The sequence below is a fragment of the Pezoporus flaviventris genome, unplaced genomic scaffold, assembly GCF_033815535.1.
Source record: "Pezoporus flaviventris isolate CSIRO_AGI_PZ_B2104156 unplaced genomic scaffold, CSIRO_AGI_Pfla_v1 ptg000005l, whole genome shotgun sequence".
NCBI lineage: Eukaryota > Metazoa > Chordata > Aves > Psittaciformes > Psittacidae > Pezoporus > Pezoporus flaviventris.
The window spans coordinates 7,015,324-7,041,069 of NW_026892553.1; the positions used below are offsets into that span (position 1 = coordinate 7,015,324).

At 49.2% G+C, this 25,746-nt stretch overlaps 4 protein-coding genes across 9 annotated transcripts; 2 read left to right on the plus strand and 2 right to left on the minus strand.

Moving 5' to 3' along the window:
* Positions 1 to 1,870: 1,870 nt before the first annotated feature.
* Positions 1,871 to 7,388, minus strand: BRCC3 (BRCA1/BRCA2-containing complex subunit 3). Its single transcript, XM_061445877.1, has 8 exons — positions 7,256 to 7,388; positions 6,879 to 6,998; positions 6,202 to 6,289; positions 5,490 to 5,578; positions 4,798 to 4,853; positions 4,135 to 4,266; positions 3,524 to 3,567; positions 1,871 to 2,608 (listed from the first exon to the last, which is right to left on the minus strand). The coding sequence occupies exons 1-8, from the start codon at positions 7,358 to 7,360 to the stop codon at positions 2,457 to 2,459; spliced, it is 786 nt and encodes a 261-aa protein (XP_061301861.1). The 5' UTR covers positions 7,361 to 7,388; the 3' UTR covers positions 1,871 to 2,456.
* A 356-nt stretch (positions 7,389 to 7,744) lies between these two features.
* CMC4 (C-X9-C motif containing 4) lies at positions 7,745 to 16,347 on the plus strand. Of its 4 annotated transcripts, XM_061445884.1 has the most exons (4): positions 7,747 to 7,820; positions 8,185 to 8,236; positions 13,244 to 13,311; positions 14,860 to 16,347. In XM_061445884.1, the coding sequence occupies exons 3-4, from the start codon at positions 13,254 to 13,256 to the stop codon at positions 15,027 to 15,029; spliced, it is 228 nt and encodes a 75-aa protein (XP_061301868.1). In that variant the 5' UTR covers positions 7,747 to 7,820; positions 8,185 to 8,236; positions 13,244 to 13,253; the 3' UTR covers positions 15,030 to 16,347. The 4 variants fall into 4 exon arrangements, with proteins under 4 accessions (XP_061301867.1, XP_061301868.1, XP_061301869.1 ...); XM_061445883.1 differs by lacking the exon at positions 8,185 to 8,236 and having other exon boundaries at positions 7,745 to 7,820; XM_061445885.1 differs by lacking the exon at positions 7,747 to 7,820 and having other exon boundaries at positions 8,217 to 8,356.
* Positions 11,506 to 12,337, plus strand: MTCP1 (mature T cell proliferation 1). Its single transcript, XM_061445881.1, has 4 exons — positions 11,506 to 11,638; positions 11,740 to 11,910; positions 12,064 to 12,115; positions 12,198 to 12,337. Exons 1-3 carry the CDS (start codon positions 11,522 to 11,524, stop codon positions 12,109 to 12,111), a joined length of 336 nt encoding a protein of 111 aa, XP_061301865.1. The 5' UTR covers positions 11,506 to 11,521; the 3' UTR covers positions 12,112 to 12,115; positions 12,198 to 12,337.
* FUNDC2 (FUN14 domain containing 2) lies at positions 16,348 to 25,043 on the minus strand. 3 transcript variants are annotated; one of them, XR_009741950.1, is made up of 6 exons: positions 24,892 to 25,043; positions 24,350 to 24,497; positions 23,021 to 23,096; positions 21,725 to 21,859; positions 16,981 to 17,187; positions 16,348 to 16,945 (listed from the first exon to the last, which is right to left on the minus strand). XR_009741950.1 is itself a non-coding variant. In XM_061445880.1 (5 exons), exons 1-5 carry the CDS (start codon positions 24,908 to 24,910, stop codon positions 17,167 to 17,169), a joined length of 399 nt encoding a protein of 132 aa, XP_061301864.1. In that variant the 5' UTR covers positions 24,911 to 25,043; the 3' UTR covers positions 16,348 to 17,166. The 3 variants fall into 3 exon arrangements, 2 of the variants coding, with proteins under 2 accessions (XP_061301864.1, XP_061301862.1); XM_061445880.1 differs by having other exon boundaries at positions 16,348 to 17,187; XM_061445878.1 differs by lacking the exons at positions 16,348 to 16,945; positions 16,981 to 17,187 and adding an exon at positions 20,246 to 20,430.
* Between the last annotated feature and the right edge of the window lie 703 nt (positions 25,044 to 25,746).

Below are 25,746 nucleotides of genomic sequence, written 5' to 3' on the forward strand. Positions count from 1 at the left end.
CGGTGACGGGTGCCGAAGGAAATACATGAATCACCCGCGGGGCTAGAATATGCGTTTTAAAACAAGAGTAGACAGATAGCCCCGCCTCCGAAAGAAAATAACTGAAGGGCTTAGATAAGCTTGGTCAAAGAGTGGGAAACAAATGCGTGCTATGTATGGTGCTTGGGACACCCGACTTTTAAAGTCAGCATCCAGCTCTGGGGCCTCAGCACGAGAGGGAGGTGGAGCTGCTTGAGCAGGTCCAGAAGAGGCCAGGGAAATGCTGCGAGGGCTGGAGGAGCTCTGCTCTGGAGCCAGGCTGAGAGAGCTGAGCTGGGTCAGCCTGGAGAAGAGAAGGCTCCTGAAGGGGAGACCTTAGAGCAGCTCCAGTGCCTAAAGGGGCTGCAGGAAACCTGGAGAGGGGCTTTGGACAAGGGATGTAAGGACAGGACAACGGAAATGGCTTTAAGCTGACAGAGGGGAAGGTTTAGATATTAGGAAAAAATTCTTCCCTGTGAGGATACTGAGGCGCTGGCACAGGATGCCCAGAGAAGCTGTGGCTGCCCCACCCCTGGCAGTGTTCAAGGCCAAGTTGGATGGACCCTGGAGCATTCTGGTCAGACGGTCTAAAGTGAGACTGTAAGAAAAGCATGCATTCAAGACATAAGATAGAAGCCAAATAGAATTCAGCCACATTTATCTTGCTTACTGCCTATTTAAGTACACAAATTGTGGACTTCTCTATTTTTTACTAAAACTGGTGATGTGAGAAAGACGCATTATCAGAAAGATGCAGCACAACTGCTCTGGTGTATCAGTTACTGGCATTCAACGTTGCATAGTTGCACCACTATATCCTTGCTTAAAATTTATGTCAAAGCAGTATTATAAATCAGATTGTAATTCTGAAACTTGATACAAGAGATTCTGGTTTGCAGTCAGCAGCTGAAACACAGCATTTCTGCCAATAACCCACTGCAGAGATGGGCAGCATTACAGCGGCTTCCACACTCGCTGTGGGTTAACTCTAGTCAGGAGCTAAGTCCCATGCAGCCAGTTGCTCATGCCTTCACCCTAGCAGGATGGGGGCAAGAACCATAAGGGTAAAAATGAGAAAATTTGTGGGTTGAGATAAGGACAGTTAAAAACTTAAGAAAAATACTATTCACAGCACTTTTTGTTAAAAGTAGTGAGCATTTTACCTGGAAGAACTTCTACTGTTCGAAGGTTTTCCAGAATCAATGCAGAAATACTGAAACATGAAGTCTGACAAAACCAAGTTGGCTGAGGGGTTCCAGGTCTGACAGCATTTTGCAGTTGCTAATCAATACTGGCTATTCCCTGGAAAAGGAATGCCTCTTTCTCCCATGTTTCATTCTCCCAAAGCAACAGTCAAGCTCCTGAGTTGTCAGCACTGTCACAACCTCCACTGAGCTAATTTTCATCTACTTGAGCACAGATTAGATTAGAACCAAGGACCTGAAAAAAAAGTTTTAACTGTGCTGTTGGCTCTTTCATTCACATGAGACAGACTTCACATAACAGAAGGCAGATGACTGTGTACGTGATGGGGGACACTCTGAAATGCAACAGCAAGAACGCTTGAAGGCTTAGTTCAGCAACAGGTACTTTGTTCTGCTTCAATCTAATGAAACTTCAGCAATTACTTTTAGTGTGCAAGAATGACAAGCTCGCACAGCTCTCGGGTATCTTCTTTCCCTCTGGAAGGAGCCACACTCCTCCCACTGATCCAGCAGGAACAGTCCATTTCATAAAGAACCTCAGTGATGAGCATCAACAGCATTACATGAAGTAAGAAAATACAGACCATGTCCGAAAAATGCAGGCACTGGCTCTTTGTAGCATCCACTTCATTTCTACTCCAAAAAGCTCTGGCTTTGGAATTCTTTATTTGGTTTCAAGTATGCTGAACACAGATACTACTGTCAAAGTTCTTCCAGGTTTCCTCCCAAGCTTCCCTCCCACCTCCTACCTGCCTGGGTGGATAACCAGTAATCTGTTACTAGATCACAGTCAACTGAAGCTACTAAAAGAAGGCAGAAGTTGGCAGCATCAGCTATGACTGCAGGGACATATTGTTCCTCTCTAACCCTCCTGTTCTAGGCTCCTGGAATACATGTAAAGCAACAAGACTTCTGTCAAAACACAGGGGAGGGAGAAACAGCATGTTCCCTAGGTGTGTGCTCTCCAGAACTGATGTACCTTCAGGTGCTGCCCAACCGCACTACTGAGCTGTGATTGCACTGCATCGTGCATCACCTGGAGAGATACCACTGCTTTCCATCAAGGTGGGGCAGATAACCCTTATCCTGTAGAAGTGCTCTTTGCTGCCTGGGGCAAGAAGAGGCATAGCTAGCATCTTCTCTGTAAGGCAATGTCGGGCCACCCTTCAGCCAGATGTAGGTCTTGTAGAGTTTCTCTCATGTCTCTTTTCTGAAGGGGCTGCATTTTCTCTTTCATTCTAAAGCAGCGAGTTCCTCCAGGAGCTGCTCCTTCTCCTGCTGCAGATCCTGCACCCGCTGTTTATTCTGCTCTAGTCTGTCCTCCAGCCACTGAAGCAGTGGCCCACTGATGGCTGACATCTGGCTGCAGAGGTTCTTTGTGAACACTGGAAAGAGCAAAAAGAGATCATGCCAGTGCAAACACAGAAGGCTACAACAACCCCAAAGCCAAGAGCATTAGAGAGCCAAGAAAACACTCCAACATGCTGGCCAAGGCAACCAGACATCCCCACAGGAAGGTCAGAATCAGCAGCTTGCTAAACAGAGAAACAAGCTATTTCAATCTGACTTTTAGACAGAAATCTATAAAAATATGTATCACCACTGATGCTAATTATTTTCTAAATCCAGAAGCAAAGAATGCCTCAGGTATTGAACAGGTGAAAATGGACAACGGGGTATTTATCTTGGAACAGAAGTGCGAATTAGGATTCACCTTATCTCGGGGGCAAAAGCAAAGATGGCATTTCCTGTATGTTACATGCATACGCCAGGAGATACAATCATACATACCCATCAGCCAGACACTACTCCAACACTCACCAAATCCAAAAGCCCCTTGCTGTTCTAACAGAAAAAAACCCAAACCAACCCAAAACTCCCCAAACAAACCAAAGTCTATTGCAATTTTAACCAACTGTATAAAGGTCGAAGGACACAACAGCATTCATAAAGCCCAGGATTAGGTTATTCTACAGCCCTTGATGTTTTCCTCTAAAGTGTTTTGTTAGAATTCTGTTCCTTCACTAGACTTTATGTAAGAAGACAACAATCTCGAGGAATTCTCTGGGTTTCACAGTGTTTGTGACTGGAAATAAACTGTATGGCAAAGAAAAAGACAAAAGTTTGTGTTATAGTTTTAAAAGTGCCTTTTATGGCAAAGGGGGGGGGGGGGGGCTGTTACACAGCTGGGGTCTACTGTTCCCCAAAGTTAAGAGCCAAACCAGCCCCTGTTTCAAGACTGCTGCCTGGACTCTGGGAGCAGCATCCTGGATTATTGCATGCAAAAAAGGAATTCTTACCTGAGCCATTATGAATCTTGGTTACGGAGTCTAGATGGGTGAGGCTGACAGAAATGAACAGAATGAGGTCAGTGACAAGACAGCAGTGGATTGCCTATTAGGCAAACCCAGATTATAGAACCAGCTACCTACAAGTCACTGACACTGCAGATACATCTAAACCCCTTCATGTGTGGAAGCCCTGTACATTCACAAGGATAACAAAAGAGCCTGTAGCACAGAAACATCAGTGCTGAGCACCAGAGGCAGAAGAAAAGAAGCTGATACTTTAAATCTAATTTTTCACGCTTCTTCTCAGAACTTACGCTGGTTAAACACTAACTACTGTCACACACAGACATATCGCTAAAGGGCCACCATTAGCTCACACATGCTCTATCTCTTTTCGTTGCAGCAAAGGAGCAGTTACACTTAGCTCTGGTGTGCAAGGTTGAGGGACCTTGAACTCCTCAATGCAAAGGTATTCAACCAGTTCTCCTATAAAGGCACAAGCTGCTAAGACTTCTTATTTTCTACACCCCTACTAAGGTTATGGTGCTTTGAAGTACAGAAAGAGTTCCATGTGTTAGCAAAGACAGTCTTGGAGAGGGGTGCAGCCCCAGTCTTATTACCTGTGAATTCTTCTGTAAGCATCTTGTTCTTCTTGGCAAAGGATCTTGGGCAGCTCTACAGCTGATTCCAGACACACCTTCCCAATGGTTTCATGGGGGACAACATGAATAGGAATTTCGATCCTTTCATATCTAAAAGGGCATGAGACACAATAAACTTCAAAGTTCCTCTTCTACAAACCTGCAACAGTTTGTGCAATGCATAACACTGCTGCATGTTTGGGAACACATGCCTGAGTTGACAGGCAAACGGAAGCATTTTACAGCCACATATTTGTCTGAAACTGTAATGATAAAATGCTAAAGCAACTAAATAGCCAGTATTGCCAATATGATGCACAGCATATGTGAGGTTGGCAGGGACTCTGCACCACTCTACACAAGCTTGAAGCTGCGACCTCTAGAGTTGAAAGTAAAAAGGTAGATCTACACAGCTGCTTACAGCACAAATTCGTACCCAGACTACAGTGTCCTACACAAATCTTAATACTTCTAAATTATCCAAGCTAAATTAATCAGGTCTCTCTTCAGCCTGCATTAGCAGAAGTAGGGAGATCTCGTTCAGGCATCTCTATATGGTATTTGCTCCTCATGATAGGAGCCATTTGAGACAAGATTAAATACAACCTGATGCTGGACATAATATTCTTCTGCTGTACTCACTCGGAGCTCTTTTGGGCCTGAATGGACTGGAAACAGGTGTAGAGAATCCTGCCTGTCTAAGAGAGATGGCAGGAAGTCAGATTCCAAAAGTAAAAGAGTAAAACAAAAATAATCATCTAAACCCACACAATCCTTCCGGAAGCAGGATGTGCTTTCTAATAACATTGTACCAGGTTGCAAAGGGACATGCTTTTCACTCTGATTTCTGTGCTGGAACTGTTTACAAGCAGATACTGACAGACCCATTAACTATGAAGAAAAGCTTAAATAATAGCTCCCTGGAAAACTGAGACAAGACACAGCGCTGTCAGCTTATCTCACACTACAGCAGCATCTCCTAAGGAGGCCAAAGGCACAGAGCTGCAATAAGCTGTATCTGCTGGACTAAACAGCTGAAGGGCACTCACACATTTCATCACACACACACACTGCAGCCATCTGATGCAGTCCCAGAAACCTGGTGGCAGCCCAGCTTTGCTGGCTGGAAAACCAGGCTGTGGATCAGCAGAGAGTAATTACTAACTCCCTCTTTTGTCATTGGGATTATGATCCAAACGTCACCATTTGAGCCACACTTTGACTATGCTCCAAGCAAAGCTCTGCCCTTCTTGAAGCCTGCATGCAAGGATTTCAGCTCTGCCCTGTTTCTCATGAGCACCTGGAGGGTTTACTGTCATTTTTAAGTTGCCTACCTTTGTGTTTTTGTCCTCAATGAAGCAGGAAAAGATAAGCCCTACAAAACCTTGGTCCATCATCTGATACATGGCTTGTGTGCGCACATCTGCAGACAAAGAAATAAGAGAATGAAATCTGCACTGCTCACGTGAAGGAGTGGAAAAAGATCTGCACCTTTTGAAAGGTGACCTGGAATTTGGTTACAAATGTCACAAGCTTTATTTTACTCCAGGTGACTAAATTAAAAGATAAAATTGTTCAAATTTAAAATACAATTAATAGCAAATCTTATAAATACAGGATGAGTTACAGAACAAGAAATTAGCATCAGCCTGGTGCCACAGATCACCCTATAGCCATAATGTCCAACAGATACTCATGCATTTCTTTTTAAAAAGTTCTTTTCTGTATTAATACAGATGTCAAAAACCAGCACAGCAGCACTGGGATTCCCACAGCCTTTTTTGCTATTCCCTATACCCTACGTCTGGAAAAACAGTAGTACCAGTATAGCTGAGCTGTAACTGAGTGCTCCTGCCTCAGGAATGGGGCTATAGTGGCCGAGGCTCCTGAATCCCACCGTGACAATCTTGTCCTACCGGAGGATGCTTGAGAAACCAACCTTTGATAGCTGGGATGTGAAGAGCTGACAAAAAGCAGTAAACTGAGCCATACTATTAGCTATTGCTGTGAGTTTTCATACAGAACCTAGAACAAAACTGCTCTCACCAACATGTGATGGCCAGACAGTAATGTGAGGATGAGAGTGATACCAGCCCACAACTCTCATGGGACGTCCCGTCATTTCAGCCAACCTGTGTGTGAGTCAAGGTGCTTTGGCAACCAGTAGAGCAAATGGAAGCTTTTTGCACATGGAAAAGGAGGGGAGCTTTAAAAGAGCTTCTCATCAGCCAACAGAATTCCACATGCCTTTATGGAGGAGTGACAAGATACGCAGCAAGAAGCTGATGGAAGCTCCTTCCCCAGCACTGGCAGGGTGCCACTGCTGCAGAAGCAAACTGCATTTTGTTGGCACATGGCAGTAACACAGCAGCAACCTGTCTAAAACAGTGCCCTTGAATGGACGTAGGGAAAAGGCTCTCCAATACATCATGCTTGGAAACAGAGACTTGTTAACCTTTCATTATCTACTAAGTCTCCTACTGAACAGCTACCCTCCCGAAAACATACTTTGGTTTCACTTGTGCCCAAATACAGATATTACAAAAACCAGTTACAACACAAGTACACTGCAAACACTGGAACCAATGAAGACTCCAGAGAACAGCTGCAGGAGGGAAGCAGCAATTAATTTCAAGCCAACTAGAACAAGTCACAGCACGCAAAATGAGTCCTGATGTAACCACGTCAGTGGCCAGTCTGCTGCTGTCTCTACAAAAGGATATCTCCGCTTCAGTAGAGGCAGCTGAAAGCTGCTCTGGTGATATTTCTACACGGTCTTTTCTCTTATCCGAGCGGCGCAGGATGATCACGGAGTGGATGTGCACGATGCGGCTGGTGTCAACCTGCCGGCACAGGAGGGAAAACAGATCATTGCTCTTCGACGGCAATAACCACCCCTAAGGCAAAGCCCGATTCCCGGCCGCCAGCAGAGCACCGGTACACACTAGAGCACAGCCAGGGACGCAAACGGGAAGCCCGCCTGACTCTACTTTGGTTTTCATAGCGGCAGGAGACGGGAGGCCGAGGCCCCGCAGCACGGTCCTGCTGTGTCCCGCCCGTCTCCCCCCCCTCGCGGCCGCTCCCATCGCGCCGCCGGTACCTCGCCGATGCAGAGCCCCATGACCTCCTCCTTCTCGGTGCTCAGCGCATGGTTCAAGCACACCAAGAAGGCGTCAGCCTCCAGGTACACGGCCTGCACCGCCATCTTAACACCAGCCACCCCCCCGTCTTCCTCTACCACCCCGGAAGTAGCCGGGGCCGAGCCCAACTCCCCCCGCCCTCACTCGGCATCGGGACCAATCGCAATGGGGCTCTCCGACCCTTCCAGCCAATCAGAGGGGTAAAAGCGCCCGCCGGCTTCCGGAGGTGCGAGCGGTGCCGCGCACCGGAAGCGCCGTGTCGCCCACGCGAGCGGCAGCCGCGAGGTTCCGCGCTGCAGCCGCTGCCCGCGGCGGGGCGGATCGAGACGGGGCGGTGCGGGGCGGGCGGCGGGGCGGAGGGGCGGAGGGGGGCCGGCGCGGCTCGGGGTGGGGCGGGGCTCTGCTGCGCGGCGGCCACTGGGGCCTGCGAGCAGCCGCGGGGAGGCTGCGGGTCACAGGGGGAGGGCGGGGGAAGGCTTTGCTCGGTGCACACGGCGCTGGCTGTCACCTGGCGCGGGGCTGCAGGTAGGTCACGGGCGGGCGGCCCGCGGGGCCCGGCCCGGCGGCTCCCGCTCCGCCCGGTGCCGTCTCATGCCGTGGGGCGGCCGCTGAGCCCCACAGGCCCGGCCCGGGTGGGAGGAGGTTGCTATGGAGACGTGCTGCGCACTCTTCCCGCCGCGGCGGCCGGACCTCTCCGGCCCTCCCCGCCTCCTCCCCGCCACGGCCGCACCGGTCCCGCACCGCTCCCCACCCTGCCTTCCCCCCCCGCTCCCCATCGGCCAGCCCGTCACCAGGCCCAGCTCCCGCACCCCTCTGCTCTCCCTCCCCTCCCTTCTCTGGGGCTCCCCCCATGCTGTGTCCATCTCTTTTTGTCTCCCTGTTTCTTTAGATCCCACCACAGACCTTCCCTCCCCGCGCTGCTGGACAGCCCTGGCTGGTCGGTGAGCATCTGCTACCCCTCAGTAGGTTGGGCAGAGCGGAGAGCGGAGTCACAGGGCTGCTTGCTCGGGGCGAGTGCTCCAGGCAGAGTAGAGTCCAAACCCCCAAGAAGAAGCTTTAGAGTGAGTCAACGTGCTCTTACACCAGCAGACAGCTCATCCAATCCCTCGTCTTGCTTGTTGCAAGACGCAGGCTGCGTTCATCAGGGAAGCTCAGCTTCCTTTTAGCTCCCTAAAGGCTGCACCCTCAGAGGTGTGCAGGCAGCTTCACACTCCACCAGAAGGCCAGACTGGGCGGCCTTGGTCCAGAAGCTGTGCTAGCACAACACTGTGCCTGATACACAGAGGCTCAGCATCGCTTCTTTCCCTTGGTGCCTAAATGGCATCTGAACTCTTCTAGCGATCTGACCCAGTCCCCTTTTAAAACAGAAGGCAATGAGGGGTGCATCGTGTTCAGCATGCTGACCTCCAGCCCTGGGCATGGGCTGAGCAATTTATTTCACTGTTTTCGTAAAGTATTTTAATGTACCCAATTTAAAAGTAAATAAATTGTCTTCACCACAAGCTGCAGTCCTCTTCCCGGCCATTTCCACACTTATTCATAGGTTGTATGGCTTGGAAATCCACCCAGGACCCAGAACAGCATTGAACTTATAAGGCCTGATGCTGAGATGGACAGCATACCTGCAAGTCTTCTCCCTGTCCATGGGGATTTGGCTTTAAACCTTCCCCATTCAATATCTGAAACAGCTCAGACGTCTGCAATTATGTTAATGCACTTTTTTGTGTCAAAGGATGACGCTGCAATCCTGCAGAATTCATCTGCTTGGGGTTTTGTTGGATACAGTGTTTTTAAAAATAGATTGTGAAGCAAGCAGTGTAAGAAACAGGTTTTACAACGTGTGTTAAATAGAAGTAAGTTTACTCCTCCTTTCAGCCAGGTCGTCCTTCTGGCTTTCTTTATTGCTTTATGATAAAATCTGCCAAAATAAGCACTTTATCTGCCTTTGCCTGCTTAAAGTTTCAGGTGCAAGTGTCTGAGAGCATGTTCTTTAAAATCTCCTGTTTGTGTTGTATGTTTGAGTGCTGCAGACAGACCTGTCTCACTTCAGACCCAACTGATGGTTCTGCCCGACCTCAGGATTTTATGTATGGCACCTTCCTAACAGTCTTAGAGACTGTGGAAAAGAAAGGCTGGAGCGAGCCTTTGAACTTTTGGCAAGTGAACTCAGAGCTTGGGAGTTCAGGGGAAGTTTGGGACAGATTAGTTGGGCAAACGGTGAAAACACGTTAACCACTGCCCATTCTGCAGTGTCCCTGTGTTACACCTTGTTCTGTCCGTCCTGTATCTATCCTCCACGTTCATACGCAGTAAACGTAAACGTACATGTTGTGCTTCAGCCCTCCAACCTGTAGTTCAGCAGCACTGAACCAGGTTAGTATTTGGACAGGAGACCTTCCAGGAGAGTTTATTTACTGTAGGAAACAGTGTTTGCTTACTGAGTCATGTTTTTCCAGTACTGAAGTCAGTCGTGAGTCTTCTGGTTCTGGGACCATGAGCTGTAGGAATTCCAGCTTTGAATGGAATGAAAGCAAGTTCTTCAGCGTTTTTGGTCATGATGGAGCTTTTGGCAGTTGACTGCAGAGTAGGAGAGTATCCTGGCCGAATTCCAACCTGGGTGATTACATTCAGCTGACTGAAAATGAGCAGCGATTGCTGCATTTCACTGTTGGGCAAAGTCATTTCCACGCATGAGATTAAATTCATAAAGTGGCTCAGGGTAAAGCAGAATGAAAAGGACGTACAGAAATGTCCCTTTAACCCTCATGGGTTATTCCTGAGGGCCTTGCAGGGCTTTTCGGTTTGCTGTCACATTCCTCTAAATGCTAGGGATCCAGCTGCTGGGCCATTGCTTGGAATGGCTGTCCCCTGTCACCGGGTGGTCTTCAGAGCAGTGGTGCTTTTTATAACACACATACATATTCGCACACATCAAACAAGGAAACAGAACAGGAGAAAAAGAAATAATAAAAGAACATCCAAAGTTTCCTTTCTTAGAGATTAAAACACTGTGACAGTGCTGCTCGGCCTGATCTGTGGTTGGTGTTTTGATTTCCAAAAGGCCGAGTGATCCTTTGATTCAAAAAGGTAGAGAAGTTCTGGTGTAAGATGTAGAAGGCAGCGTGGAAGCATGTTTCCTGTTATATTGATAGCCCAATGTATAATGGTTTTCTTTCTCTCTCCCTGACTTTCCCTACTTTATTTTGTACCCAGATTTTCTTGCTCCTGTCTGAAATGTGCCTTGTAACTTTACAAGTTTTCAGAAGACCACTGTGTTTCACTGGGATAGGAATACTGCATCTGCTTCGTAGCAGGAGGATGTTATGTGTATTACAGCTTAATTCTGTTCTACTTTAAACCTAGATAAAGAATGAAGACTGTCTGTACCATTTTGATTACCTCTTCTAGGGTTCAAAGAGAGAACCATTTCCCCTGACCTTCATTTGCTAATGGCTCAGCTTGATCTAACTGGTATACAGATAAACTTGCTGTTACACAAAAATTCCGGTAGGAAGAACCACCTCAATGTCCAAAATTCCTTTGCCCCTGCTGGTACTGGTGGCTCTCTGTAACCATCTAAAAGCTGAACTACGCAAAGTCCCAAGAGCTGTTCACAAGAAGCTTGTGTGTGAATGAACAATGCTGCCATCGTCTTGAGAGATGAGACGAAGGACCCGTCACAATGACAGCTCTGCAAGTTCCAAATATGAGAGTCGTGCATACGGAGTTTCATGCTTTGTCTCCAGAGTGATCTTCGTTCTTGTTAAACTAATTCCACCTCTTGTCACAAGTTTTGCTTTTGGATTTAGACCATCATTAAGCCACGGAACTCCTGTGTAAATCACTTTTTTCCTTTGCCCCCTCTCTGTTTTACACAAAGACTGTTAACATGACTGTTAGTGGAATAAGCAAAGCCAATATTCACAGGGTTTAACTCTCTACCAATAGCACCTTTTGCCCCAGAATGCCTTACAAACACCATACAGCACGCATGTCCCAGAGTACGACTTGTCATGCCATTTCTGTTCACTTAGGCACCACCTCAGTTTCCCAGGCTGATGCTTAGGGACATTTCAGCTCATAGCATCTCACACCATAAGTCAGACGCCACCCAGAGGTGCCTTTCAGGTCTGAGAGCTTTCTCCGTGAATGTATTCCGAGCTAAAGAGACCATGTGTGCATCCTGCGGGATGATGCCATCCACCTAACGGGAGCATCCTGACGTGATGGAGGGCATGGCAGCAGGAGGGCATGCTGGCACTCCTCCTGTCCGACTGTGGGTGCGACGAGTAGGTGTTTACTGCGATGAGCACCGCAAAACGTGGCTTGTGGCTGCGGAAGAGGCAAGTGTCCTTTGAGCTTCCCAGTGATTGTAGCTTTGCTGTTGCAGGTGCCTCTACTGCATTGCCGGTAACTGCCTGCTCTTTTTGTTACTTTCCCCCAGGAGGAAGGTATGCTGAGGGCTCGGATCCAAAGAGTTCAGGTTCCCCTGGGTGAGGCGCTGCGACCCAGCCAGCTCCCCCCATCCCGGCTGCCTCATATGTGGCAGCTGTCCCAGGGTGAGCAGTACAGGGATAGTAACTCTCGCGTTTGGGAGATAGAGCACCATCTCATGGTAAGGATGGTGGCAACAATAGGCCATAGTCATGCCTGTTTGTGAAGTCGTTTGAGATCCTTGAGGGACGGCAAAGGACTGTTAATTTGTTGAAGTCCGTTAGCGCAGCCACAGTAACTGTAGACGTATTGAACTTTTCCTTGTCGCTTACAGCTTGGTGGTGTTGAAGAACTGCTGCTTAAACTCGTGCCTGGTGATTAATCTGGTATGTGTAGACGTTATCCCTGCTTTGTACTGTGCTCTTGTTTATCCCCAGCCATTCTTTAATATGAATTTTTGTCTTTCAGGAGCAGTGGCTCTAGGAAGATGTCGTTGTATATTTTGTACAATAAATGATTCTCTCACCACTGAAATGCAGCCACCTCTGAGGTGGAAGCAGTTTAACAACACACAGCAGCATCACACAAGAGTTTAGGACAGGCAGTGAAGAGGAGTATTGTGTCCAAGTGAAACGTCAGGGGGAGTTCTAGGTAGGCAGAATGTAATTGCCCTAAGTGGAGTTTGGCCAGGATGCTGGAAATAATGCCCTAGCGACGTTGGAAAGTGCTGTGGGCTGGTGAATGGTCAGAAATTGGAAAGGCAGCACCTCCCTAGTGCTGGGCTGAAGTCCTGTGATCGCTTCCAGTAACAGCGGTGCTTTCCTGTAGAGGTCTCCCATCCAACTACTATAGTAGCGCCACCAGTTTCTGCTTGTCCTTTGATCTCTTAACAGAACATAACAGTTACAGCTGTGTCTGACCCCTGCTTCCTGGGGGTTTGAACAGGATGGAGCTGTCCTCCCGTCCGTGGTGTTGTTTGGGGTGTTTTGGGAGGGAGGGATTTCCAGGAGGCTTTGTCCTGGAGCGACATCAGAAAAAGCCCTCCTTGTTGTCTTTATGGGACCTACACAAGTCATTCTGTTTGGTTGTTTTTTCAAATGCCTATACATATGTGACTAACGCTGAGTCCTTGGCTGTGTAGAGCTCACAGAGAGGGCTTTTACACAATACGTGGTATAGTATAAGGTCTAGAGGCACAGAAGTGTTAATTTGAATCTTTGCTGGAATCTTTGTGCATCCAAGTGGGAAAGGACACGTTTTGGCCAGAAAAAGGCCTCCAAGCCTAGTGACATAAAACTTCCTGTATTCATTGTCCACATTATCATCCTTTAGCCAGACACAGAGAATTCTTGTGTATGTTGGCAGGCATCTGCAAGCAGCAGTAGGTGTTTTCTGCACCTTGACAGAGAGGGAAATTAGGAGCCCTTTAAAGTCTTGGCTTTGAGACTGTGTCTTGCTCCCCTGCCCCCTGAAAAGCATGTTGTTTCTACAGTAACATTTTCCTATCCTTTTAGTTCTCTGAACATGCCCCAGAAGGATCCCTGCCAGAAACAAGCCTGTGAAATACAGAAATGCTTGCAAGGTACCAAGTGTCATTTTGTCTCTTTGGTGGAACTTAATTCTTTTAACTTAATCCTGTTCTCCTTTCACCTTGAGAAGATAGAAAGCACATTAGCATCACCTGGATGCAAAGCAAACAAAATTGTGATCTCTGGCTTTAATAAATTCCCTTGTGCTCGATTGTAAATAAGGAGGCACCATTAGTACCCAAGAGCGCATTTGTAACAGTAATATTGTGCTTATTTCAGAGTGGTGTTATCAATGCTGGTAGTGAGATCCGAAGTGTAGTCTTGGGACTGAGCTGTAGGTGTGGAGAGCTAGACATTATAATGAGCTGTTTCACAGAGTGGGTAGTGAGGATGGTGGGTGGATTGCATGAGAAGACTGCAGAGCTTCTAGATGCAGGCGTGTTTTAAGAGCAGGTCAAACAGATGTCTGTCAGGAATGGGTTTGGTGTGTGTGATCTGGCCTCAAGGCATGAGCTGGTCTCCTTCTGAAAACCTTTAACAGCTACTTTTTATATCTGAGCTAAATAAGGAGGGAGATTATGTGATAATGTGGGTTTTGAGCCTAAGTTAGGAAGAGCAGACTTGTCACTTGCAGAGGACAATACTGCTTCTTAGAAAAGGATTTGCTTTATAGAACGAGTAGGAAAAAACATTCCTCTGTGCCAAGGCAGCTCAGCCATATGGGAAAGAGCTCTTCCTAACTCACCTGGTAGAGACCTTGACCAGTGTGCTCTGAGCTTCATGTGAGAGTAACTCGTGGTGTTAGCCCAGGGACAAGGAAGCAGGAGGTGAGTGATGCCACAGCTAAAATCAGCCAGGCCGGTTGCATGGCAACTCATTTGTGCCTTTATTTTATTTACAGACTACAAGCAGGTTAGCTAAAATATAGCTGGGGCGGATCATAGGAGGGAAAGCATCTGGGAGAAGTAGGGAAAAGCAATAGTCAGTTACTGGTAGATGTCTGTCTTTCCCAGGATTGTTTTGCAGCTGTGTTCAGCTCAAAGCAAAGGCTCAAGCAAACCCCTCTACATGTCCCTGACATTTGTTGAGATGCTGCCTTTTACTGTTTTTATTGTTTGGAGCATTCTCCCATGAAAGGCTGGCTTCTCTCCCCATGGTGACTGCACTTAAAAAGCTACTGTTTGACCCTGGTTTGGTCCAATCTCTGACAGTGTTCTTTTTATAACATTCATGGAAGTTGTTGCAAGTGTTTCACCTGTGTAGGTTTGCGTACAGGTTTGATCTGAATGGTGAAGCGTTAGCAAAGAAGCTCTTTGACCGTGCTACATGCACAGTGTGTGCGTGTGCACCACTTCTCTAGCTTTCATTTTGCAGTGCTGCTGTTACTCATGTATTATCATGCTGTGGAGTTGTCTGAGTTGCACAGAGAGGAAAGCAGAGAGATTTGCATAGAGCAGAGACAATGATTAAATGCTTTTAAACAGCTCTTGCTTTCAGAGAAACATGCTGCCCAGCAGCTGAAGGGCTGAGCTGCGTTTGTCCCCTCCAGGGACAAAACCTGTTCCCCTCTCCAGACTTAGTTTCTCCTTCTTATTTTCCAGTGAACAACTACATGGAGTCTAAGTGTGAAGCTGTGATTCGAGAAATGCGGAAGTGCTGTGCCCAGTACCCCAGGGGCAGATCCATCTGTTGTTCAGGGTTTGAGAAAGAAGAAAGGGAGAGAGAAAAGTTAAAGGTGACGTCAGAAGGAATTCCCCCATCACCTCAGTAACACAATGCAGCTCCAGCAGGTGCCGGAGCAGGGACTCACCTGCAGAGCTCGTGTGTGTTTTTTTCAAGCCTTCTTTAGACTTTCAGGAAAGCCAGATCGCTCCAAGGACACACCACCCGGCACACCAAAAAGTATACCGTAGTACCAACAGATGGCCTCCTTAACAGACTGTAGTTTCTGTACCAAAACATCATCTGCATTGTCTTTGCATTGCACCTGTGTCTGTGAAAAGTCAACTTGATGTTTTTAGGATGCTTACCTTACTCTATTCCATCCTTGCTCTCAAAATGGAGAACCGGAACCGAGTTATTCTAGCTTCTGGAGTGAGAGGTACAGGAAATGAGCTCAGACAAGTGAGTGAGTTTAAGCATGACACATGAAACAAGCCCATCTTGACACAGCAAAGGTATTGCTGCCATCGTGCAGTAGTTCCAGACATGTGCCTGTCCAGTGGTTCAAGCTCAAGAAAGGGAATCAGGTCTGGGGATTGTTCCTAGGTCTTGCATAGATCACGAGTGACTACAGTCACTTTGCCTAAGTGCCTCACTTTCCCACTGGACAGACTTTTGATTACTTTCTATTTGAATTGCCTACACGCTGCTATTTGCATGACAAAGATGTTACAGGAACATTATTTCAGGGATTGCTACAGGAATAGGGTTTTTTTTAACAAAAAGCAATATTCATTTGAAAGATCTGACTGTTGATATAAAATTTATAAATTTATAGTTGAAAACCTTTAAGCAATATGTTACAAACCCAGCATCGTTCAACCCGCTGGTACCCAGAGGCCTATCACAAAGCCCTGGGCTAGATCCAAGAACTGATTTAGGCGCTGCTTACTCAACAAGCAGTTGTAGGCACTTGCTTTCAACACTTTCAGACTCACTCCCAAGCCGGCTGTGTCTGGACCCCAGGGAGAGATGGCTTTTCAGAAGCTCTCACCTGTGCAGCAAAATTTCCTGTGACCTGTAGGAAGAGCTCAGTAGACAGGTTCCTGCATCACCCTTCAGAGCTGCTTAAGTCTCTCTGACCCCTGTAACAGGAGTCCAGGCACTTCAGTGGGTGCCATGTCCATTACAGGGCTTAGGCACCTAAATACCAGACTTAGAACCCACTAGGCTCCTAACTCTGTCATTAGATCTAGCCGTAAAGGACTTTTGTGCTGTGATCAAGTACAATTTATGAAATACAGCTTCAGTAAACAGACCACTGTAGTCTAGGCACAATAGTTGAGTGTATTGAAGCCTAGAAGAGCCAACCATCTGTATTCACTGCTCTGAAATACCATGATACAAAATAAATGACTGGAACAAACTGTGGTCTCAGCTTGGTTGTTTATTGAGAATACAAGGTAGCTGCAAGCCAGGCGGCTTGGCTGCCATTCACCGTCCAGGGCTGAGTGTGATATCATCATGTTTAAACAGAAGCTGCTTGGTATTTTTATAACTCATGCTCAGGATTGGAAAAATTCAGGGCTGGCCTTTTCCTCCCACTGCCTCCCCTCAAAAAGCAAACCCTTAAGACAACATAAGGGCTTTAATATTCTTGCAAAGGAGGGGAAAGCGATCACAATGTGTGAAGCACCTCAAACACTTGGGTGAGTTGCTCGTTTTTCCATTGTGTCTTACCTGAGCAGGAGCAGTGGAAAGAAAGTTACCAACAGATGATAAAAAATAAATATATAGGCTTCTGTCATGCCTATTGATAAGCCCTGTCTCCAGGCCCAGTTCTACTCAGGTGGTACAAACTTGCTTGGCAGAGAGGCTCAGGAGCCAGGGTGGCAGTAGAATCACCTCCCACCCCAGAAGCATCCACTTATTTGGAACAGGGGTGATTGGTACCAAGATCATCAAAGAGAGGGGTTTATTAAGGCAGCCCATGGTCACTTGCAGAGAGGGGGGAAGGCTGGTGGCCTCAATCATTTAGGTTGGAAAAGACCTTTCATCACCAAATCCACCACTAAACCATGTCACTAACTGCCATGCCTACATGTCTTTGTATACGTCTCTACGTTCACCGTGCTCAGTACAGGGAGGTGATCACTTCCCTGGCCCTGCTGCCACACTATCGCTGATATGGGCCAGGATGCTGTTGGTCTTCCTGGCCACGGGGGTACACACCTGGGCTCATGCTACTAGCCTGGCTGGAACTGCTTCTGTCAGTCAAATGCAAGATGCAGGGTAAGACAAAACCACTCTGGTTCCCTAGAAGTCAAGAGACCACACATAGAAGCTATTAGAGTAAAGCTGTTTAATAAAATATCACTTCAACAAGCATTTACATACAATATATAAAAACACTTTAAAAGCCTAGTGTGTTTTAAACCTTCTCATACTGTAACAGATGCCAGAAGTTGTTGAAACAAAACCAAAAGGAGCAGGGGTGGGGAAGGGTGGGAACACCTCACCTTGACACCTACAGCAATGAAAATGCATCCCTAAAGAGGCTGATTCAGCATCGAAGCTTCCAGTGTGGGCCCCAGCATCAAATGGTGCCATCCACAAGCCCCACACCAGAACAGCAGAAAGAATACCATATCCCAATGTCCTTGTTCATTCCCTTCCTGCATTCACATCAAACTCAATATAGTTTTGTCCTGTTTCCCCTTTCAGCAGCGTTTTAGCTCCCTCTCTGGGCAATTTCTCTCCATAGCAGCAAGTTGGGACTTCATGGAGCAGAACCCAGCACACCCTTCCCTGGGGCTGGGCAGAAATAGTGACTTATTTGAGCCTAAAAGTCATCGGTACACTCTGTTAATGATTTACTTTGAGCTTTGCCATTGCAGAAAGCTTCGTGGAGATTAGTGCCTCTCACAACAAGAAGTTGTGTTATGCAGCACACCAGGAGGAGGGGCAGCAATACTGTTTTCCTACAGGAACAAGAGGTACCCTGCAATAAAAGTGTATCTATTCATGCATCTATTCTGCAGGGTTCCTAGAAACAAAACACCAAACCAAAACCACCACCATCACATGTCACTCCCCTCCCAAACACCAGTTTCCTGAAGACTTTTGCTGCATCACATCAGTCCTGCAGTCCCAGGTGGCTTTTAGGAAGACCATCATTCAAAAGACTTCAGCCCAGCTGTTCCTTCATTCTCCTTGGCCATGTACAGCAGGACAGGACCAAAAGACCTGTCCTGGCTTCAGCAGTAGCAGTCATTTTTCTCCTTCTCAGTAGCTGGTGCAGTGCTGTGTTTTTGACTTTCAGCCTGGGAACAGCGCTGATAACACCGATGGTTTTAGTTGCTGCTCGGTGATGTTTACTCTGACCAAGGACTTTGTGAGCCTCATGCTCTGCCAGGGAGGAGGGGAAGCCAGGAGGAAGCAGAGACAGGACACCTGACCCAAACTGACCAAAGAGGTATTCCATACCACAGCACGTCATGCCCACTATATAAACTGGGGGCAGTTACCTGGAAAGGCTGAAATCACTGCTCAGGTCGAGTTTCCTCATTATCTGCAGTCTTTTTCAGATCCTGAGGGTGAGAAAACCTCGGCTATGTCAATGTGTTGCTACACTGACACTCCAGTCAACATGAACTGCAAGTTCCAACACCTCTGGTGGAAGAACCCACCATTCCAGCAGCTTCTGCGGGAAGATGTCCGTTTCTGGCCATACTGAGAGCAGCAGCGGATGATCAGACAGGCATTACACAGTGCTGGAGATGGGGTGCAGCATCCCCATCACCCATGCACATCATTGTTCTCTGGCATGTTTCCTACTGAAGGATGGATGACTTTCACACACAGAAGAAATCCTTGGCAAGAACTCCTACATGTACCTGCTTGGAGGGCAATATCATGCTGTCACCCAAGTCCCCATGCTCTGCCAAGCAGCAATGCCAACCCAGCCCAGCCAATGCAGGACACCTCTAAGGGATTTTCTGTTATTTTCTGTCATTTTCTCTTGTAGGTCAGAGTTCTGCTGTGCACACACCTGCACTAGGGCAGACTGTCCAAAACCAGCCAAGCTCTGCATCTGGGAAAGGGCTGCAGTGGATGGAATTAAGCAAGCATCTCTTCTGGTGGAGATTGTAAACGCAAAGGAGGAAGACCATAACCAAAGCAGAAAGTTTGGAAATGAGCCTCTCCCACAAGAGTACAGCCTGGTTGTCCCAACAGTTTTGTCATTTCAGTTGCTTGCAGAGACTGGGGAGATAGAGTCTGAGCTCTACAGAGACAGGAAAAGGACTGAACTCACGTCTTCCCCTGCCACCACTCCAGCAGAGCTGGCAAGAGGGACCCTGGACCAGTACAACATACCCTAAAGATACATGCATTTCCTGCCTATGATCCTGGCCCACATGATTACAGCTCTAAGAGCATCACCAACTCCAAAGTGGCTAGAGAAGGTCATGGCAGACCTAAAAACATCAGTGCGAGGCCCAGGGTGATTTACAGGAAGTCAATACAGCTGAAGCACACGCTGCTAACCTGATATGAACAAATCTAGCAGACTGGAAGCCTGCCCTCCACAAGAGAGCACCTCAGCACATTTCAAAGGCTAAGCAGTCAGTTAGCAAGTGAGAAGCACTTGCTCTAACGCTCTAGAAGCACACTCTAACAGAACAGGAAGCTTGGTGACTTTCAGAACACATGATGAGGGAAGGACCTGGACAGCCACCCGCACTGCTCAGTTTCCATCAGCAGTGCCAGTGCTGCAGTTCCAGTAAGGGTATAAATAACGGCAGAGAAGCAGCCAAACGGCTATCTAAGTGCAGTGCAATGGCAGGGGGAGGGCAGGAGCACCCCCAGCACCACATATAGCATGAACTTGCTCCTTATGAACATAGCCAGGCCTGTCCCAACACTCCAGCATCCACCCCAGGAGAGCCAAGCACAGTGTGGATTGCACACACCATCTCTGTGCAGAGGGATGAACAGGCTTTCCAGGTACTGGGGCACAAAAAGTGCGAGCTAAGCAGCAGTGAACAGCTGGGAGGTGGTGTACACATATCCTGGCAGACAAATGTACATGTAACAGCCCTGAGCACCTGGGAAGAAGCTCGTTTAAGAGGTTTCTCTGCCATTACATGTTTAAGAGGCTGCAACTCATCAGAAAATTTGGGCTGGGTGTATTTAGTGGGGAAAGGAATCGCAATGATACACTGGGAGTCATGAGCTTTCAGACAAATCCCAGCACCTTAATAACCCAGAGGAAAAGGTTGGAAATCAGAGGCAGTGGTGTAAGAAAAGAGGCTGCAACCTACAAACAGAATGAACTGAACATGTTTACAATATCCTTTGACTTCTAAGTGAGAGAAAACAACAGCAGAGGAGGGCAGGGAAGGCTGGGCATGGAGAGTCAAATGCAGTTTCTAGGATGCCATTCCAAGCAGGAATCCTCCAGCAAACCCTCCAGTCACGATAACATTCTTCTTTAGAAATATGATCACCTAAGCATGGGAGAGAAGAGCCAACAGTGTTCAACAGCAGCAGGTCACCCACCCTCCCCAAAAGAAGACACCCCTCAGGCTCTTCTCCAAGCGAGAGGCCACTGCTAGGGTCAGGGAGAGTACTCCCCTTGTGACCTCCCCTCCCTAATTTAATCACTGTGTGTGCAGCTTCTGAACTGACCCGGTCCCAGTGCAGCTCTCATCCTCACATCCTCCAGGCCTACACGCTCCAAGGCTATCTCCCAACCAGCAGTCAGTCTGACACAAGGGGCTGCTAACTCTGTGTGCCAGAGCAGTGTACAGCAGAGCCCAGGGTACACTGGGCCACCCTGCTGCCAGATCTGCTTAGCTTTTCTTGTTGGGCTGAACAGACACCTCTCCCGCAACCCCAGCATGTTCTGTCCCAACCCCAAGCAATTTGAAGTGACACATGGTAAGCTGCTGTCATGCCTAGATGCCACCCTGGCTGTCCCAGACATGCAGAAATAGAATCATAGAACAGAATCATAGAATTGTTTAGGTTGGAAGAGACCTTTAAGATCACTGGGTCCAACCATAAACCTTACGCTGTCAAGTCCACAACTTAGCCATGTAGCCACATGCCACATCCACATCTCTTTTAAACACTTCTAGGGGTGGTGACTCCACTACCTCCCTGGGCAGCCTGTTCCAGGGCTTCATAACTCTTTTCAGCGAAGAAATTTTCCCTAACACCCAATTTAAACCTCCCTGGTGCTGCTTGAGGCTGTTTCCTCCTGTCCTATCTCTTGTTACTTGGGAGCAGAGACCAAACCCCCACCTCTCTCCATCCTCCTTTCAGGCAGTTGCAGAGAGCAATAAGGTCTTCCCGAGCCTTCTCTTCTCCAGACTGACCCCCCCAGGTCCCTCACCCATTCCCCATCACACTTGTGCTCCAGGCCCTGCACCAGCTCTGGTACCCTTCTCTGGCCCCGCTCCAGCACCTCAATGTCTCTCTTGTAGTGAGGGGCCCAGAACCAAACACAGGATTCGAGGTGTGGCCTCACCAGTGCTGAATACAGGTGAACAATCACTTCCCTGTCCCTGGTGGCCACACTATTGCTGATACAAGCCAGGATGCTATTGGTCTTCTAGGCTTTACCAGTTCAGGCAGACAACATGCACAGCCTTTGCCACCTCTCCAGTTTTGCTGTCATGCAAGCATTCCTCCCTTGCAGTTGCACAACAGAGGATCCATAAAGGCCCAGGAGTCAATCCTGCTTTCTGATGTCCCTTCAGCTAAGCATCTGCACATGCCCTGGGAGAGCTGTCTCACCTCATCCACTCTGCTTTTCACTTCTGGAGACATTTTGTTACCACTGCTGTGAAATTTCAGCTGCTGCTTGGCTTTGTTCATGTCCCGTTCTACCAGCTTCCAGTCCACTTTGATGTATCCCGTGTGATTTGCAATCTAGAGTTTTGAGGGGTGGAAAGAAAGTTCCTGGAGTAACGCCCTGGGTGACCATGGCTAAACAGAAGCCCCCCTTACCCACCTACCTTCCCTGCCCATTGCCACCCACCACACACTGCTCCAGTGGGCTCAGAGGATGAGCACACGAGCTTAAAAACTTGACAAAGGACCCACCCCTGCAGCTGTATTGACTCTCCTGCAACATCTGTGCTCACAGGAATCCCCTACCAGCAGGACACACGTTGCAGTTAAGCCTGTTTCAGCCTCTATTCTTTAATGCAATGCTGGCATCTGCCTTTCACAACTGCTATGGATATTGTCGGGACTCTCTGTAGCTCTCCTGCTTCTGTGGGTGGACACAGCTATTAATAGCCTGCTCCTCTCTATTTTATTTCGGCAGGATGATTCAGCAGTGAAACTCTCCATGCTCAGAGCAAGCTTTTGGCTTCCAACAGAACAAGCAGAGCCAGAAGAGCGGGGAGAACAAGTCACAACACGAGACAGCTCCTGAGAAGCAAACAAGTAAGGTTGTTGAGCAAGGCCTGAGAGCTGCTCTGCTCCTGCAGCATGTACAAGCTACATATGCACATCGAGCAGCTCCCCTCAGTGCCAAAGGCTCTTGGAAACCTGGAGAAACGACTGAGGACAGAGAAAGATCTCTGTTTCTCTTCCCTAGTGCTTCACAAAGAGCCCCATTTGTGCTGGCCTGACTCAAGTAGCCAGTTTGACAGGGAGCACATCACAGATATGGACAAACCCCTCTTGACATCTAGGGCTGTTTCTCTTACCTCCATGAGACCAACTACAGGACTAAGTACAGCAGCAGCATGGTTCACCTGCTCCCTGCTTCACTCAGATGCCCCTGCAGTAATAGCCCCAGTGTGCCTTTGGCCTGGCCTTTGTCAGCAGCCCCTAAACCAAACAGCACCTTTTGGGAATGCTCAGGTTTACACACACTGATCCTGCTTTGCCGCTGCATCTACCCCAGGGAACACTCACCCCTGAAATCCACGGTCACACAGAGCTCCACATGGAGCCCCTGGAAGAGCAGGGAACTGGACCCACATGTCCCAGCAGGTAATGATCACCAGACAGCCCACAGCAGAGCTCTGGTCCCCACCAGAGAGCTCTCAGAAAGCCTGGCTCGCTGTTCATACACACCTGAAGTAGGAAGAAGCCACCTCCCACCGCTGTCGCTGCCAGCTTTCCAACTTTCTGGAAGACGAATCCAGTACACCTACAAATCAACCACGTTCCAGTCAGGAGAATGAGATGACAAACACACCCTCCCCAGCACGCTGCCCGCAGGCAAGGCTGCCTTTGGCAGTGGTTACCCAGGACTCAGAGACAGCTGATGAATAGCACAAGAAATGCAGGTGCAATCAGAGAGTAAGGATCTGCACCCAGCTTTACAGCTTTTCGCTGCTCACTGTCACATTTCAGCCTTTTACAGTTTTGAGTCTTCTCTCTTCAATGTCAACTCCCCAAAGGAGTCATTGGAAACACACGCTTTCACCAGAGGCAGAGGTGATTTTAGCTTTGTCTTTTTTAACTGGCATCATCTCTGAAGGGAAACCAGGCAGCATATCTGCTGCTGCTCCACGACAGAGCATGGGAAGCAGACTGCAAGGTGAGCTGATTGTTGCCCAAACAACTACTTGCTTTTCATTTTTCAGAGGAGAAAACTGCCGAAGCAAGCAGACGGCAGTGGTCTAAAGCTGTACTGGTCTCCAAGGCTACACATTCTCAACATGAAAGACATCACTGAAGCCACCAGAACTCAAGCAAGCGACACCCCATTAGCAAAGGGCTAATGTATTGTATCACTGAAAGCAGACTTTGACCACAGTTTCCTTACCAACACTGCAAAACAATACAGCAACCTTCTCTCACCCATTTCTGAATACATACATTTAGTGAAGATACAAGGGAGAGATCTGTCCTACGCTTGTAAACTCGCCCCATGCCAGGAGAAGCAGCACAGCATTGTGATTACACCAAGTTTGCAACTCAAATAGTGCTGCTGTGGGAATGAAGCTGTGAACAGAGCCACAAGCCACAAGCACTTGCTCCAAGTGGCACAAACCCCATCAACCATGCCTATAGATATAATAAGCCACCTCCACAGGAGGTTTAGTGCACATGTCTGAAACACATCCATCTCCAGGGAAGAAGGTATCCTTGTTCCAAGAGCCTCATATTTACCTGAGTTTAACACCACCACTTTATGGCAGGAGTTAAAGAGAATTCTCTCACCTCAAAAATTAAAGCCTGATGCCATTTTCTCCCCTAGGAGATAGTCTCAGTTCTTCAGCTCCGTGTTAGAGACAGCTTTTAAGACCATGCCAGGGCACATTGGGCTGAGCATGCTGGACACCTGTCTTCTCTGAAAGGCTGCCAGATGCACCCCCTGCAGCTGCCAGCGCCTTCCCAAAAGCCCAGCATCCTGCCCTGCTACAAGCAGCGACAGCAGCCCCCAGCACCTCTCACCATCCCGTCACCCCTCCGATCAGCAGCTGCGTGGCCACGTTGTACTTCTCAGCGCTCGACCCCGAGCTGGGGGCGAAGATCTTGCGCCACCAAGGCTGCTTCTTGGTGTACTCCGCCAGGTCCAGGACGTTGAAGGAGTCCTCCGCACCTGCGGGCACACGGACAGGCTCAGTGCCGGCACTGCAGCCCCACAGCCCCCCGCCAGCTCCCCCGGGACACGGGACCCACACCCAGCCCCATAGCCCCGCAGGGTCTGGCATCCCCCTGGGACGCCCCACGCCCTCCACCGAGGGCTCCGGAGCCCCTCTGGCCCCGTGCTGTCTCTGTGCTTCCCGTTCATTCCCGTGCGGAACGGGCTGAAGAGCGCTGTCCCGCCGCGGGACGCTCCCCGGCCAGGCCCCGCTACCGGCCGCCGCGCGTAGCCAACGGAAACGGCCGCACGCACGGGGAGGGGAAGAAGCCGGGACCCCCACCGCCACAGGGAGAGGAACGGAAGGACCCCGCCATTCCCATCCCAATCCCCATCCCCATCCCCATCCCACCTCCGCCCCGCGCCGCCATTCCTCCGCCAACGGCCCGCCGCGGCCAAGTAACCCCACACGGCGGCGTAAGCGCGTTCACCGGGGGAAGGCCGCTGTGACGTAGCGGCGGCGGCGCGGACGGTACCGGGGCCCGCCGGTTCGATTCAACCCCGCCGCGCCATCCCCTCCGCTACCGCAGCGGCACCGCCTGCCCACGGGGGTGCCCACGGGGGTCCCCGGGGCCCTGCGTGGGTCCTAAGGGAACCGGTTCGGGTTACACGGTGCTGGTGCCGCACGGGGGAGCCGATGGTACCCAGCGGAGGGACAGAGCGGGCTCCAAGGGCATCTTAAAAGCTGCCACGGCGCTTTGCTCCCCCGGACACGGGGCTCGTTTTCCCGTGTTGGTCACCCAGAGGAGCGGGGCACGTGTGTGGTGCGGCTGGGGGCTCAGGCACGTTGGACGTGACACGGAGCCCTGCCCTGATGTGCCCCGGCCACCCCCGGCGGTGATGCGGGCAGCCGGGCAGTAACACATCCGGTTGTCTGCCCTGAACAACGATCCCTCCCGCGTCTGAGCCGCTCCTCACTCGAGCTCCTGCAGAACCGAACGCACCTTCCTCCCACTTGGGGACGCAGCTGCCCAGGGAGTAGCAAAGCCCGGAAACCTGACACACAACAGGCAAAAAGCGCAGAGATCCTCCTGGGGATGTTGTAAGCAAAGGAGGAGCTGGCTTGACCCCCCTGTGGGGTGAACGGGAACCAGTGCACGAGTGGGAGCCGGAGCGCAGGTGGGGGAACAGCGTTCTGGGAACCAGCGGCAGCATTCAGCCTGCGTGGCTGCAACATCCTGGTTGCCAACAGCACCCTCTTACCCCC